Source organism: Bos grunniens, chromosome X, assembly GCF_055505025.1.
Source record: "Bos grunniens cultivar Pamir isolate PY7600 chromosome X, Bosgru_T2T1.0, whole genome shotgun sequence".
Classification (NCBI taxonomy): domain Eukaryota; kingdom Metazoa; phylum Chordata; class Mammalia; order Artiodactyla; family Bovidae; genus Bos; species Bos grunniens.
Genome location: NC_141194.1, coordinates 127,432,887 through 127,450,644, shown reverse-complemented (window position 1 = coordinate 127,450,644; position 17,758 = coordinate 127,432,887). Strand labels below are relative to the sequence as shown.

General features: G+C 40.3%; 1 protein-coding gene across 1 annotated transcript in view; it reads right to left on the bottom strand.

Annotated features, from left to right (window-relative positions):
* Window positions 1-379: 379 nt before the first annotated feature.
* The window catches only part of CT55 (cancer/testis antigen 55), a 44,227-nt gene continuing 26,848 nt past the window's right edge, over window positions 380-17,758 (bottom strand). Inside the window, exon 5 of the mRNA XM_086389205.1 lies at window positions 380-436. Within this exon, the coding sequence (XP_086245331.1) occupies window positions 410-436 (27 nt within the window). The 3' untranslated portion in view covers window positions 380-409. The remainder of the gene's footprint in view (window positions 437-17,758) is intronic.

Here is a 17,758-nt window from a genome sequence, read left to right as displayed (position 1 = left end):
TGGGTAGCAGGGAGAAAGTTCAGAGGTACAAGCGGCCCATGAACAAAAAACACATCAAACCAGAAGAGGTGAAAACACAACTTCAATTTTAATGTCCCTTCAGGGGAAAGATTTGTTGATCCACACCATTTTTCATAATTCTCAGGGGCCATAGGTGGAAGTCACATGATATTTAGGTAAAGGCCAACTCCACCCTGGTGTTTTTTGTGTCAACCCCCATAGCCACTTTGTCAGCGCCTCATCATTTCTGTGCCTCCCTAGCTGCCTACCAAGTAAAAACATCAGCATGTTTCTGGAGGCCACGGTGGGTTTCAGGTATTCATCTGCTATCCTGATGATGGGTGTGGGCGTTCCAGGACTGACTTCAGAGGCTCCTTTATCCATGACTGGTTGACGCCACAGATGGGCTTCAGCAAGAGAACACAACTGAGAAAACCTGTGAAAGATGATGGAATCCAGAATTACCAGTAGGAAAAATACCAAGTGGTTCCAGAAGCCCCTCTGCATTTCCATCTTCCCTAACAGACACACGTGCCCATGTGTGCACACACACACACACACACACACACGGTCATAAAATACTGCCTTGAGGCAACATCTGATTGCTTTATGATTTAATTCCCATGTATCTATGAAAATATTTTTATTTTAATATACTGTATGACACATGCCCCCACCCCCACCCCCTGGACTAATCCCTCACATTTTCTCTTCAAGGTATTTTTATAATCTAGTCCTCCAGTTCCACACACACAATCAAAATCTTGTGATTTATGACTGAGATTGCACTGAATTCAAAGATTAATTTAGGGAAGAATTTATATCTTTCCAAAAATTAGTCTTCCTTTCCAAAAGAAAGTTACTTAAAAATATCATAAAGTGTCCACATAGGAAGTTCATAAAAAGTTTCATGTATGTTTTTCCTATGTTTTTTAAAAAGTTAATTGTATTTGTAGATGTTTTACACTGCTTGATACCATTTGAATAGAATATTTTATTTCTATTATATTTCCTAATTATTAGAAGCATATGCAGAATCTATTTTTATGTGTTTAACTTATATCAACAATCTTTCCTGATCTACTTGCCTTGACTATTCCAAGAAGGCAATACCTTAAGAAAAGGACAGTTTGCTACCTTTTTGTTAATAAAATACTATACACTAATAATAGCTCTCATCCCTCTTCAATTTCTTTTAGACACTGAGCACACTATTTTAGTCTCTTTCCATGACTCTATATGAGATGGGAGGAAAATCTGGAAGACAGAACCTCTCAAAGAAGGGTGTGTGTGACCTGGGTCCATCTCACAGACCTCCTTGCCTCAGTTTCTTCAGTTGTCACATGAAATTGACCACAGTAGGGTCACCAGTGTAGGAATATATCAAATTTCTTCATAGTACTCATGCTAGACTCTTAGGAAAGCACTATCAAAACAAAAACAAAAAACACCACCACCACCACCACCAACAGAGTCCTGTCCTCACAATTACCCCTCTTACAGCCTGTAAGAACCCATGTCATGACACTAAACAATACCCACTTGGATCACTCATCAATGTCAGTTATGTAGCTGTTCTGTATCAAAGACTTGCAAGGTAATATGGCATGAGAAGTATGGCTACTCAGTCAAAATTTCTACAATTAGACACCCCACTTATGACGTGAATTGTGCATTTCAGAGTTGTGGCCAAGGCTGTATCTAGAGATCGAGAAAGAAGCAGAAAATTCTACCTGAGGCCAAGTTCCTGTTTGGCACTTGAGGCCAAAACTGCTCAATACTGACCAGAAGACCTATGGATATGCAATGGGCATTTTAACTCCTAACACAGGAAACATTTAATGGGAGAGATTTTGAATGAGTCAGGAAAGATCTCTGAGGCCAAGAGAACTGAGTATCCTTCCAGGGAACAGATATGAAGATGGTAGCCAAATATGGGTAGTATTTTCCTCTTTTACTAGCACCTCTCAGTCACTCAGTGTTCAGCCTCACACTAGAGATAACCTAGCTGGTGGTATCCATGGCGCCAAAATCAGAAAGTTCTTTGAGGCATTGTGAGTCATCATGACTCCTGGGTCTGACCAACCAGGCTCTCACAAGGGATAAGACAGGGAGAGAGACAGAATCCTCTTGCTAACTTCTTGCGGTCTCTTCAGGACTCTCCTTCCAGAGAAACCTGAGTGGTCTGGGTGGTAAGCTATCCAGATATATACAAAGTAAGGTAACATTGTTTTTTACCATCACCATACTAGTCCACCTGATAAACTCCAACCCTACGGTATGAGACTGTCATTTGCTTTATAGAGAATGATGTGGAGCACAGGCTCTAGAAACAGGCTTGGTTAGTTCCAATCCCCGCTCTGTGTTACCTTGGACAAGTCAGATGAGACCCCAAAGCAATCTCTTATGAGCACTGCTGGGAACGTGTGTGTGTGTGTGAGAGATTGTGAAGGGAAGAAGCCCCTGGGTCCACTGGATTCAGTGTATTTCATCATCTTTTTCAGGCCTTCTCGGTTGTGCTCTCTTGCTGAAGACTGTCTGTGGCATCAACGATTCATGGATAAAGGAAGCTCTGAAGTCAATCCTAACACACCTACAGTAACTATCAAGAAGGAAGAAAAACACCCAAAATCCCGCAGGGTCTCCCAAAATGTGCTGGTCTTTTTACTTGATAGGCAACTGGGGAGGCACAGAAGTGATGTGGATTTGTCCAAGTGGGTGTGGATGCTGACATAAGCCACAACCAGGGTAGAGTTGGCTATTGCCAAAAAGTCATAATATCTAAGTGCTTATGTATGCCCATAATTTTAGAAAAAAAAGCAAAAAAAAATGTGGAATAACAAACTCCTCCTTTGTTTCAGTTGTTAAAATAAAAGCTGAATTTTCATCCCTTTTGACTCAATATGTGTTTATGCTGATACAGTTTTCCTGGGTTACACTGGAAGGGGGATTCTGTTCATCCTAACAGTCTATGCAGAGGCTCTCAGACATAGCAGAGATGGTGCGATCACACTGCATGTCCGATTTCTTTCACCTTTAATTAAAAAAAAATCAAGGGACATTATATAGTTCTAAGTCACTCAAGGACCCAAGACTCCCGTCCCCTAGGCCTTTTGGAAAGACACTCATTGTGTTGCACTCTAAAACCTGTTTGCTTATCCTGGTGAGAAGACACTGTTTAAGAACAGGCCATAAGGTGGGGAGTGGTGGCATTTAAGACAATCTTTTTAAAATGTTGATGCTCATGAGAATATCATTTAAATATTCTGCAGCATCAAATCGTCTTTGTTGGCTCTATTTACTATAAAAAAAAACAACAACACAAGGCATTTAAAAATGGGAACATACATTCAGAGCTTTCTAATGGTACTACTTGTCATTGTCCCCAAACAAGTGGAATCCTCGGGTCCCTTATCTGCACCATGTGAAGTACACCTGTTCAGGCCACAGCTGGGTGAACACAATCCATTGGACTGAAGTGATGCCAGCGAAGATAGCTCCCCAAGAGATGTGCTGGGAAAACCATGATGCCCACTGGGGTACAATGGAAATGGGAAGTTGGGAAATTGGGCATTCAGAGTGGGAGCTAAGCTGAGAGGAGGACAGGATGAGCTGAGAGGCAGGAGCTGCGGGGGTGTGAGAAAGCCTGCTGACCAGTGAGATGTTCGGCTGGGACTCTTGCCCTTGTTGGACTTGGCAGACTCCCCAGAACGATTGGTATCCATACTGCACATCTCCCAAGGGTGGTCTGATCATCCACGGAGGACAGACGGCTGACAAGGGTATCACATGCACTCATGTGACCTCTGACTTCTCACCCATGGAGGGGCAGGGTATGGACTCACATAAGAGTCCAGGAGGCTTCAAGCCCAGAGAGGCCCTCCTCACAGAGGTTCATAAATGTGCTGAGTTTAAAAGAGGCAACTAAATATCCCTTACGTACTGGGAGCATGAGCTCTCAAGATGTCCACTTGGAGGGCTTGATTTGTTTCTCCAGAAGTCAGAATCACAAATACAAAGTTCAAAAAAAGGTAGAAAAGGGTAGAAAATATGAAATTCAAAAAGGCTGGCAGAAAGAGAGAGAGTTAGAGAGAGAGAGAGACACACACACACACACACAGATGGCTGGAATCCTCCTAAAGGAGTTTTTACCATGAGATGTTTGCAGAGGCTATATGCAGCTTTAACAGAGGATCAGGATGCAGGTGAGGCTCAGGGATTAGGCTAATTGGAGAGTGTCTCACACAGTGCCACAGAGAGACATACTGTCTCCTTAATTTCTGCATGCTGCCTCTCCTTGGCCAATGTATCTGCTAGCCAGAGAGAAAGAAAACCATGGTAACAGCAGTCTATGGATGTCAGCCTTCTGGGGCACAGAGCAGTGGAGAGAAGGGAATAGAATTATCTGGGTGGACAAACAGAATAAACAATCCTCCACTTTTTCCACAGGCAGCATCTACTGTTGGTTTGCTCAGAGGAAGGAACACTTTGCCCAACATAGCCACCTTATCACTGAAAGGTGAGATAGATTTGGCCATAGTCCTGCCTGGAAGCTAAATTATAACCTTAGTGGCCAGCTGTCAGTTTTGTAACCCAACGACCCAAAAATGGACGGTTAACGATCCACCAACCAAGGAGTATTTAGGGCTGGTTCACCCTGCTACCCTGACTCCCCCATGGAGACCTTAAATGACAATGAGAGGTTCTCAGCCCGGATGGAGAGGGGCAGGAACTGGGGAAAGAGGGCACAGGGGGACAAAAGGTGTTAAACTCCCTCATTATCATATATTCCCTGTATACATATATTTCCAGATATATTATATTTAAGTTGGTACCTTAATTATTAAAATAATTACTGATAATAACAATACTGTTTCCAGATATATTTAAGTTGAAATAATTACTTAAATATATCAGTAATTATTGAAACAATTACTGATAATAACAATACTCATCAATTTATTCAACAAATAGTTCTTGACAATTCTGTGTGCCAGCCACACAACAATGATCAAAAGATATAATATTCCTGCCCTCATTGAAAGAACTTCCCTGATACCTCAGTTGGTAAAGAATCCGCCTGCAATGCAGGAGACCCGGTTCAATTCCTGGGTTGGGAGCTTACATTATAATTAAGATTTATTGATTTCTCAGGTCCTGTGCCAAACACTTCATGAGTACTGTATATTCCTTTCAATAATGCTGTGGAGTAGGTACTCTTAGCTAGTCTTTCAGCTAAAGAAGCTATAATTCAAATAACTTCAACAATTTGCCTAAGATAAAACACATTACTGCAGTGGGCAGCCTATCCCTTCTCCAGGGGATCTTCCTGACCCAGGGATTGAACTGGGGTCTCCTGCATTGCAGGCAGATTCTTTACCAACTGAGCTATGAGAGAAGCCCATATTTTACAAAAATGGATTTCGAACCCAAGCAGAGCTTCACCTAAAATCAGTGCTCTTAAATACTATGTTACTATTTATATTCACATTAGCTAAAACTATAGCTGAATATATGGTCATAGACTATCCACATGACTACTGAATATTTAAGTTTTATTTAATAAATGAATAGAAGTGTTTAATGAAATCATTTATTTAATTGTCATTCCTCAGAGTCAATCATTCACATGAATATTAAATTATAGAACTCATTTTGTATTGCCTTTGATAGATTCTTTCTGTACTTTGTAAATTTACATGTGGCCATGTATGACAATGTATGACAACATAAATAATTTTTCAATTAAACTTGGAAGAGACACAGAGATATTTACTAAAGTTTTGTGAAGATAAGAAGAGATTATATCACATATCACACAGTTAAACTTGCTAAAAATAAACCTCTAGTTTCCCAAATTTCACCTAACTACTGTTAGATTTATCACCCTAGTATCAGTGTCTTCTCTCTCACAGGTTCCCCCAACCCTCTCCCAGGCCACTCTACATCCTCAGAATTTCCCTAGTCCTTTATAGCCTCTCGCCAAAATTTGGTTTGCCAGTCTACCTAATAATAATAGGACTCATTCAAGCAATGAGATTTCAGCAAAGCAGATATGCTTGGCAGCCACTCTCTTTGTGTCTCTGGCTAGTTTCATCTTAACACAATACATTTTACAAATATTTTTACAGTTTGAATTTTATATTTTGTAGTTTTTAATAGCTTGACAATTATATCTCATATTTTAAAATCATTTTATTTCAATGGAAATTTTAAACAGTGAAAAATGTAAAAAAAGGAATGTTCTATAATTGCATCCATGCTCAAGAATTAACCAGAATTAAAATTCAAAAATATATTGTGACCATGTTTCCATATGATTAAATACTTTCCGATCACACAATCTTTTACTGACTGAGTCAACATATATTCATTGATTCATTAAAATATATTTTTAGACCACTACTTATGTGCTCTTAACACGTATATGGTGTTTTTGACAAATTATATAGAGTAAATAATAATTTTTAAACAAAATTTCAGCCGTATACCTTTATATTGATCATTTGTGATTTAGTACATTAGCTTTAGATTTTATGCTGCCGCTGTGCCTGCTGCTGTCACTTCAGTCGTGTCTGACTCTTTGCAATCCTATGGACTGTAGCCCTTTCCTCCAGGCTCCTCTGTCCATTGCATTCTCTAGGCAAGAATACTGGAGTGGCTTGCCACTTTCTCCTCCAGGGGATCTTGCCCACCCAGGGATGGAATCTGTGTCTCCTGCAGCTCCTGCATGCAGACAGATTCTTTACCACTGAGCCATGAGGAGATCCTTAGAGTTTATAGAACTAATCAAATGAAAATATTAAGATAAAGTATGGAAAAACCATTGAATACATTTTTTAAAACATGGTTATATAAATAAAAACCAAAATATTTATTTTTGTTACAGATTTAATTTTTCATTAAAACGGTAAAACTAGTCTCTGAAATATGTACCTTTGAAATGAAAGTCATCTTTGAAAAACATTGTCATTTTTGTTGAGAACATATATGCTTGGGGAAAACATAATTGTTTTGTTTTGTTTCTAGGCAGCAAATTATGCTCAGAGACTGAGAATGTCTTTGACAATTTATGTAACACAGGTTCACTGAGGGAGATAGAGTAATTTCACAATCCAATAGCATACAGGATAATTTCTCTTAAAAAGCCAATAAAGAAATAAAAGAGTTCAAATCAATACTGGAGTAATGACACTATGGTTCCGGACAAGAGGGAGACAAATAAAGTCCAAATTTAGTTGAGCTGCACCTTTCTACAGCAGGCCCTCCAGAGAGTGGGCTTGGTCGACCACAAGCAGATGCCCAGCTGCCAGGGCAAAATGTTGCTAGACCACGTTGCTAAGGAAGGTAGAAGCCATGCTAGAGGACAGGGCACGTTCCTAGGAAAGGAAGACACTATATTGGCAGCCAAAGCGATCTCCTTAGGCTGCTGCAGGCAGGCAAAGAGTCATTTCGTCCAGGCGGGAGCTTATCCTCACCCCTACCCCACTCCTACCCACCGCTCAACACAACGTCTTCAGAGAATTATTTAGATCCGCAAAGAGCTGCCTTGCACAGACCGAACACTCTGGAGATACTGTTCACATCTCTTGGTACTTAAAGCTTAAATGTTCTCCAGTCATAGTCGCTCCTCCTTGTGTTCTTACAGATAAGCACCCAGCAGTGCCAGTCAGTAGCGGAATTAATGTATGCTTGAGAATTCCATGGACTGAAGAGCCTGGCGGATTACAGCCATGGGGTCGAAAAGAGTCAGACATGACTGAGTGACTAACACTACTTCTATGACAGCTACAGATACCAATGATAACATCCTGACACAGCTTCCTCAATGTGAACAACTTCACTCTCAGAGCAAAACAGCTTCATTCTTAGATCAAAACAAGTGGGTTTGAAATCATATCTAATGAATGCACAACAGTAATTCTCAAACTTCACAAAAAATACCACATCTTATGATGAAGTGAAAGTGTAAACCATAGTGTATATGGTAATGGGTTTAATATGAAATAAGTAATTCCATTCAGAAGAATTGTATCATCCTGACATGAAAACATACTGAAAGAAAAAAATTAAAAATTTTATTAACAAAATGTAATGATTTTGACCACTACACCAGCTGCATTATTTTAGTGTTTCTAGCCATCAGGCAGTGAATCTCCACTAGACATATACACCCATAGTGTATATGGTGATCGGAGAAGGCAATAGCACCCCACTCCGGTACTTTTGCCTGGAAAATCCCATGGATGGAGGAGCCTGGTGGACTGCAGTCCATGGGGTCGAGAAGAGTCAGACACGACTTCACTTTCACTTTCACTTTTCACTTTCATGCATTGGAGAAGGAAATGGCAACCCACTCCAGTGTTCTTGTCTGGAGAATCCCAGGGATGGGGGAGCCTGGTGGGCTGCCGTCTATGGGGTCGCACAGAGTCGGACACGACTGAAGTGACTTAGCAGTATATGGTAATACTTTATATCATAATTTTTAATGATCAAGCTTTTTGGGTAGAAAAGTTGTTTTCTTTTCTGTTTGCTCCAATGAGCACAAGAGGCTGTGGAGTCACATGTGTTTTATTGTTGTTTTACTATGTTTCTCCTCTGTTGTTACCATAGAAATGAAGTAGCATCAGAGAGTCATGTCATTTTCAATAAACATGCTTTCTTATTTGTTTGTAACATTGTTTGACAAATGTAGTTTTAATCTACTATCCAGATATTCTGGCTTTTCTTTTTAGTTAGGCATTTAGGTTGCTGTGCTGTTGCTTAATATTAACAGCTTCATGATTTTTATTAGTGTGATAGTGGATTGATACAATGGACTTCATTCTCTTCCAGCCTATTTCTCACACTGATTTTATCTTCCCAGCAAAGTGCATCTTAGTCTGTCTTTGTCTCTGTCACTTTTATCTTTGTCTCTATCATATTTAGCTTAGTGGCTCAGTGGTGTCCAACTCTTCACAACCCCATGGGCTGTAGCCCACCAGGCTCCTCTGAAATAGCCAAATTTAGAATAATGATGTTTTACAACTTACATATAGACTATTATTTTAAAAGAACAAAATAGATTTCTCTTGTTATTTGACTAATGCTAAATATTCTTCACAATGTTGTGCAGGAAGAAAGAAGAATGGCGATTCAATTATGTGTTTATTTGTTGTTCTAGACTAAAGACTCCACTGCTGTAACAAAACAGCTCCCATTGCATTAGGTTATATACTACTGAAAACAGAGAGATAGGATCAGGATCCTTGTATTAAATTGGAGGAAATTAATTTCATTTCCAAGCTCTTGAAAGTCTTTACATGAATTACCTCATTAGATTCTTATAACTAAGCTATGAGTTCGGTCCTGTTACCTACTCTGTATTACGGCAGGAAAAAGTGTTTAAATAGGTATAGTATCTTGCCCTAAGGTACAGCTTGTTAGTAGTAGTTGTTTTTGAATCTTGGTATTTACTGCTGCTAGAGTACACATGTTTAAATTAATCATTACCCTAGAGTCTAAGTAATGATTAGTACTGACGAAGGACAGCTCATGCAAAGTGATTAAGGTCAAGACAGAAAAGAGACCATGAGGTGTCTGGGGAACTGGGAATGGCTTAAAATGATAAGTGTGATGGTTAATGAGCAGGAGGCCAATGACAGAGTTCCTCTGTCTGCTTGGTGACTATCTTACTCCATTCAGGCTGCTATGATAAAATATCATACATTGGAAAGCTTATAAACAACTGAATTTATTTTTAACACTTTTAGAGGTTGGAAGTCCAAAACCATGATGCCAGCATGGTCAGGTGATGGTCTTCTTCCTGGTTCATTGTTGTTGTTCAGTTGCTCGGTCACGTCTGACTCTTTGTGACCCCATGGACTGCAGTACACCAGGCTTTCCTGTCCTTCACCATCTCCCAGAGTTTGCTCAAACTCATGTCCATTGAGTTGGTGATGCCACTCAACCATCTTGTCCTCTGCCCTCCCCTTCTCTTCCTGCCTTCAATCTTTCCAGCATCAGGGTCTTTTCCAGTGATTTGGCCCTTTGCATCAGGTGGCCAGAATATTGAAGCTTCAGCTTCAGCATCAGTCCTTCCAATGAATATTCAGGGTTGATTTTCTTCAGGATTGACTGATTTCCTTGCAATCCAAGGTACTCTCAAGAGTCTTCTCCAAACCACATTTTGAAAGCATCAGTTCTTTGGTGCTCAGCCTTCTTTATGGTTCAACTCTCACATCCATACATGACTACTGGAAAAAATATATATATATTTTTTGACTTTGACTCTATGGAACTTTGTTAGCAAAGTAACGTCTCTGCTTTTTAATATGATACCCTGAAGAAGGAAACGACAACCCACTCCAATATTCTTGCTTGGGAACTCCCAGACATGACTTAGTGATTAAACAACGAGTAAGCAGAAAAGTTTAAATATGAAACAACAGGTTGACACTATTGAAAAAAAAAGAAACAGACATAAGACAGTAATGTAATATAGCAATGATGTTCAAAAGCAGAGAATGTATAATCCTAGAAAAAAGAATTATTCCCAAATAGTACAAGAAGAAGTTAGTCATAATCTTCTTTAATACTAGTAAGAAATTTCAACTCATGGAAAAAATGAAATTAAAGGGGAGAAATTGACAACAATGAGCTGACAAAATTCTTGTGAATATAGGAAAAAATAAAGCCATTGCTGAAGTGAAACATTAGAAGCATTAGGAATCAGAATGGATGGTACAGAAGAAAAAAGGTCTGATACCAGGATATAGAACAGAAAAAAAAACCCCCACAAAGAAATAAAAACTACTAGAAGAAGGCGACAGATAAGAAAAGGAGAGAACAAAGCACTAACCTATGGGTTGTTGTAACTCCTACCAAAATTCTCAACTGGAAATGTCATTTTTTACAAGGGGAAAATATCAGGCTGGTTTTAAAATTCTTTTCTGTAATTTTTAGTGTCAAAAGGCGTACTAATTTACCATAAACTCAGTAGATTAAACAACAGAAATTTACTGTCTTATAGTCTGGAGACTATAAGTTGGAGATAAAGGGGTTGGCAATTTTGGTTCCTTTTGAGGGCTGTGAGGTAGAATCTATTCCAGTCCTTTCTTCTAGCTTCTAATCACTTGTTGTCAATCTTTGGTGTTCCTTAGTGTAATAGGATTCTCCAGAGAAATGGAACCAATATGATGGGTGGATGGATAATGACACATAGACAGACAGATTTATTATAAAGAATTAGTTCATATGATTATGGATGCTGAGCAGTCCCAAGACCTGCAGTCAGCAAGCTGGAGACCCTGAGTCCAAAGGCCTGAGAAAGTAGGAGAGCTGATGGTTTAATTTTACAGTCTGAAAGTCAGTAGGCTCAGGCTGGAGAGTCAAGAACAGCTGATGATTCAGTCCAAATCTGAAGGTCAGAAAAGATCAAGGTCTCAGCTCAATCCAGGCAGAAGGGGTTCTCTGACTCTCTTTTTTTCTTTTATGAGAAATTCCCTCTTACTCATAGAAGGGTCAACGGTTTTGTTCTATTCAAGCCAACCACTGCTTAGATTATGACCACTCGGATCATGAAAGGCAATCTGCATTACTAAGTCTACCAAATTTAAATGTTAATCTCATCCAAAAAAACACCTTCACAGACACACCCAGAATAACGTTTGACCAAATAGCTGGGTACCCCGTAGTTCAGTAAAGTTTGATACATAATATTAACCATTGCACTTAGCTTCTGTTGCATCACTCTGATCTCTGCCTTCATCTCCACATGGTACTCTCCATGTGTACATATATGTATCCAAAGTTACCCCTTTTATAAGGACACCAAGTCATATCAGATTAGGGGGCCACCTTAGTCCAGAATGATCTCATTTTAATTAATTACACCTGAAACAACCTTATTTCCAAATAAGGTCACAGTCTAAGGTACTGTGGGTTTGGATTTCAACACATGAACGGGGCGGGGGGGCAAAATTAAACCCATCACAGAAGGCATATCAGTGACTTTTCTCAAAGTTAGGAAAGAGGAAATACGTGACACAGAAATTGTAAAGCTTTCTAAGCAGGGTCTTGAGTTGTGCGACTCCAGAGGACAGTCTCAGAGACTGCAAGGTGAGCTGTTTCTGGAGGCACCATGCACACCTCATCCTAGGTGACAAATGCCCCCTGGAGTTACATACAATGGGCATTCTCCTGTTTTGCAGGCAACAGGAAATCTCAAACATGCACTGACACAGAAAACACAGGCACCCATGAACCCAGCTTGCAAAACAAAATCAACCACGACCACCTAAAGGAAAATGATTTAGGACTGGATGAACAATTATATTAAAAGGACAGTGGTACAGTGGTTGGAATTCTGTGGAATAAAAACTACCCTTTAGCCCCTTGTGGCCTGCGGTGGTGGGCATGTCAGTGTCCCCCAGCCGGGTGCGCTCCTGAGGGCGCGGTTCCTCATGGCGCCTCGCCTCCTCTGGCGCCTAGCAGCCAACTTAGAACTGGTGCGGACCAGGGGAATCTGAAAACAACAACAACAACAAAACAAACAAACAAACAAAACTATCCTTTACTTTATAAAAGTATATACTGTTCAAATATTTTTATATTAAGCTCATTTCATACTCAAAATCCAATTTTAAAAAGTCATTTTGTTTTATTTTATACTCAAAATCCAATTTTTAAGTCACTTTGTTCAGTTCTTATTTGAGCTAATGATAGTAAATACAAGTCTCTATAATTCAGCACTATTACTGTTTCCTTCTGTTGTTGTTAGTCACTCTGCTGCTGCTGCTGCTGCTAAGTTGCTTCAGTCGTGTCTGACTCTGTGTGACCCCACAGACGGCAGCCCACCAGGCTCCCCGGTCCCTGGGATTCTCCAGGCAAGAACACTGGAGTGGGTTGCCATTTCCTTCTCCAATGCATGAAAGTGAAGTCGCTCAGTCCTATTGGACTCTTAGCGACCCCATGGACTGCAGCCTACCAGGCTCCTCGGTCCATGGGATTTTCCAGGCAAGAGTACTGGAGTGGGGTGCCACTGCCTTCTCCGGTTAGTCACTCAGTTGTGTCCAACTCTTTGTGATCCCATGGACTGTAGCCTGGCAAGTTCCTCTGTCCATGGGATTCTCCAGGCAAGAATACTGGAGTGGGTTGCCATTTCTTCTCCATTGTTTCCTTTGAACAACATCAAATATCACCCTAACAATTTATATTTGTATACTGCTACAGAATTAAAAAAATATTTTTACAGCATCATTCTATTAATTCTCACAGCAACCTAATTTCATTGGAGCGTGTATATTATCTCTGTTTAAAATATCTTGCCTCGGGCTTCCCTAGTAGCTCAGTGGCAAAGAATCTGCCTGCCAATGCAGGGGACACAGGTTTAATCTCTGGTCTAGGGAGACCCCACGTGCCATGGAACAGCTAAGCCCGTGTGCCACAGCTACTGAGCCTATGCTCTAGAGCCCAGGAGCCACAACCACTGAGCCCATACGCCACAACTAGTGAAGCCTGCACACTCTAGAGCCTGTGCTCCCCAACACCACAACAAGAGGCCTATGCACCCCAACTAGAGAAAAGCCTGCTTAGCAGCAAAGACTCAGCACAGCCAAAAATAAATAAATAAAATTATTTTAAAAATAACAGTGTTAGGCAAAAAAGAAGCTGGCCTTATATATCTTACCTCAGATCATCTGGCTATAAGACATGAACCCAGAATCTACCTGGTACATAATTCATTCAAATATGTTTAAAATATTTTGCTGAATTTATGACTGTGAAAGTCTTGGGTAAAATAGAAAATTTTGGCTAAAAAGAATACCCAGAAGAGTATCTTGAGATGCTAGATGTGGGTGTGGGTGGACATCAGTATATAAAAGTTAACTTTAAATCAACATCCAAACATTCTCTCTTCTGTGAGTCTTTTCTTGGTTTGGTTTTACCACGTTTTTTTACTTCTGTTGAATTGTAACCTCATTTCAAAAAATGGAACAATTTAAATAAACTCATGTTTGTTAAAGAACTGTCCATCTTTGAAATAAAACTAAATTGTCTTTAAATATGAACTTTACACAATCCTGAATCTATCTCTCCCCTGAGGATACCAAGGAAACAATGCCTTAAGTTCAGTTTTTAAATTATTTTGCCATTTTCCAGGATGTTTAAATAGTAAGATACAGGTAACTGAGGATTAAGATACAAATTCAGGGCAAAGAAATGAAGATTAGAAAGGTGGGATTTGCTACACAGGCTAGTGGGATGGATCTTTTGTGCTGTACAAACGGTGTTGGTGGGGACTTAAATTCACTGTTGTCATGGAGACCTTTGCACCTGGCTGACATCTATTTCTGCTTTATTGACTATGCCAAAGCCTTTGACTATGTGGATCACAATAAACTGGAAAATTCTGAAAGAGATGGGAATACCAGACCACCTGACCTGCCTCTTGAGAAACCTATATGCAGTCAAGAAGCAACAGTTAGAACTGGACATGGAACAACACACTGGTTCCAAATAGGAAAATGAGTACGTCAAGGCTGCATATTGTCACCCTGCTTATTTAACTTCTATGCAGAGTACATCATGAGAAACGCTGGGCTGGAAGAAGCACAAGCTGGAATCAAGATTGCCGGGAGAAATATCAATAACCTCAGCTATGCAGATGACACCGCCCTTATGGCAGAAAGTGAAGAGGAACTCAAAAGCCTCTTGATGAAAGTGAAAGTGGAGAGTGAAAAAGTTGGCTTAAAGCTCAACATTCAGAAAACGAAGATCATGGCATCTGGTCCCATCACTTCATGGCAAATAGATGGGGAAACAGTGGAAACAGTGTCAGACTTTATTTTTTGGGGCTCCAAAATCACTGCAGATGGTGATTGCAGCCATGAAATTAAAAGACGCTTACTCCTTGGAAGGAAAGTTATGACCAACCTAGACAGCAAATTCAAAAGCAGAGACATTACTTTGCCAACAAAGGTCTGTCTAGTCAAGGCTATGGTTTTTCCTGTGGTCATGTATGGATGTGAGAGTTGGACTGTGAAGAAAGCTGAGTGCCGAAGAATTGATGCTTTTGAACTGTGGTGTTGGAGAAGACTCTTGAGAGTCCCTTCGACTGCAAGGAGATCCAACCAGTCCATTCTGAAGGAGATCAGTCTTGGGTGTTCATTGGAAGGACTGATGCTGAAGCTGAAACTCCAATACTTTGGCCACCTCATGCGAAGAGTTGACTCATTGGAAAAGACTCTGATGCTGGGAGGGATTGAGGGCAGGAGGAGAAGGGGACGACAGAGGATGAGATGGCTGGATGGCATCACCAACCCGATGGACATGAGTTTGGGTGAACTCCGGGAGTTGGTGATGGACAGGGAGGCCTGGCGTGCTGCGATTCATGGGGTCGCAAAGAGTCGGACACGACTGAGCAACCAAACTGAACTGAACTGAACTGACATCTATTATTTTTTTTATTGAGATGGCAATCACTTAGCTTGTGGGATCTCTGATGCATCTTGCTTTGCTTTCTCTTAAACTTTTTGTGAATGAAAGCAGACATTAAAATGTGCTAATACAGTGTCCTGCCTTTGGGAGCTCTTCTTCCACTACATTCGTGATTTGTTAAGGCTCATCTGTGGTTCATTTTAGCCATGGTGTTGGGAGGAAGAAGCAGACAAGTAGGATGCCTGAAACTGCCTGCACTTTTGCCTGGGGGCCAGGAAGTGACCTTTCATCTTTATTTGCCTAGACTATAGTTTTCAAGTGTTTAAAGACCATTTCTTTCCAGACAATACAGCAAGGGCAAAAATAAAAGTGAAAGTTATATTATTTGTTTTTTAATGTTGTTATTATGATGATTTTAGCTTTATTTTAATAATTCAAGCTGAGGGTTACGTGTAGAAAACAGTAATAATTTATTTCTCACCCCATAGCTGTCAGTTCACCTTAGTCAGTGACTCACATATTGATAAAGTAAAAGCCAAATAACCAAATTAAACAAAAAGCAGTTTTAAGAAGGATGTGCCATTTCCCATGAGCCAGTTTTATCAAAGAAACATTGTAAATATTTAGTAAATGTTTTAACAAAAATTGACAGGTTATAAATAAATACTTTAGATTTTATGAAAGTTATGATTATCCATTGTTAAATAGCAATTTATAACTCAGCAAGAAGTCATCCAACTAGTGTCAGTATATAATTTGACAATGCTTTGTTATACAGCATTTGGGACTACATTAAAGAAAGCCAATTTTTTCTTCTGCATTACTATATCAGAAGCAGAAAAAGCATCTTTCCTGTCTGTCTCTACATCTATTGTTTCAATATCAAGAATATGGTATTGTTGCAGGAAGGGGAACCTCTTCCAGGGCCTGAAAGTGGGCTCTTGTCTAACACTCAGAAGTGAATTGTCCGAGGAGACACATGTGCTGACAAAGCAAGAGACTTTATTGGGAAAGGGCACCCAGGCAGAGAGCAGTAGGGTAAGGGAACCCAGGAGAACTGCTCTGCCACATGGCTTAGTCTCAGGTTTTATGATGATGGGATTAGTTTTGGGTTGTCTTTAGCCAATCATTCTGACTCAGAGTCCTTCCTGGTGGTGCATGCCTTGTTCAGCCAAGATGGATGCCAGTGAGAAGGATTCTGGGAGGTGCTTGGACACGTGGTGTCACTTTTGACCTTTCCTGAACCCTCCCCGTTGGTGGGGGCTTATTAGTTCCGTGTTCCTTACCAGGACCTCCTGTCATAAAACAACTCATGCAAATGGTGACTATGGTGCCTGTCCAGGGTGGGCGGTTTCAGTCAGTGTGCTTCCCCTAACAGTATGCAGTTGTTTTGCTTAGCAGACCTTCAACATAAATGCAAGTAAGTCAGGTCCCACAGCAGTATAATGACTTATAGTCAAATACAGGTGTGACAAAGAGAACTTTTAACACATCAAAGCAGATTCTTGCTTTTGTCCATAAAAAGGGAAACTTTTACAAGCAAATATCTAACTGTTGGTCACAGCAGAAAGCCAGACTTTTTTTTTTTGGTAGCTAAATTAGTCCCTGACAATAACTCTCTATAGAAAATAGTATTTTATATATTACTTTGGTAAATCTAAGTCCCATAAGTCATAGGGTAAAATTGAGGACCTTGAGACAGTTATATACTTAATAATGTAACTGTGTCACTTTCCACAATAGCCAATGCCTACAAAATATTAATAAAATTACTCTTCTTTGCACACCCATATCACCAAGGCATAATTACTTACCCACCCTTATTTGTTGGAGTTCAGCCCACTCAAAGAGTTATCACTGGAACTTCCAAAGTGGTCTAGTGGTTAAGAATCTGCCTGCCAATTCAGGGGACATGGGTTCAATCCCTGGTCTGGGAACATCCCACATGCTACAGATCCCAACTACTGAGCCCACACTCTAGAGCCTCAACAAGAGAAGCCTGTTTGCAGGCAGCTAGGGAAGCCAGAGCATGGCAAGGAAGACCCAGCACAGCCAAAATAAAAAATAAATACAGAAGTATATTTTTAAAGAGTGTTTCCATTAAATACTTCTGAGCATTGAGAGTGGGACCTGCTCACCTGTGCTCTGGAACATGCTGCTTCGTGGCTTGCCTGGACTTCTATTGTCCCTAGGCCTCTGGTGCTGTTGATAAGGCAGAGAGGTGCCTGATCTTCTGAAAACAGCTGTCATTCCTCCACTGTGCATGGTCATTCATCCTCCAATTCCAAGTTGTGGGACAAGTCGCTGCTCTGTTGAGTTTCTCACAGCACACATTACA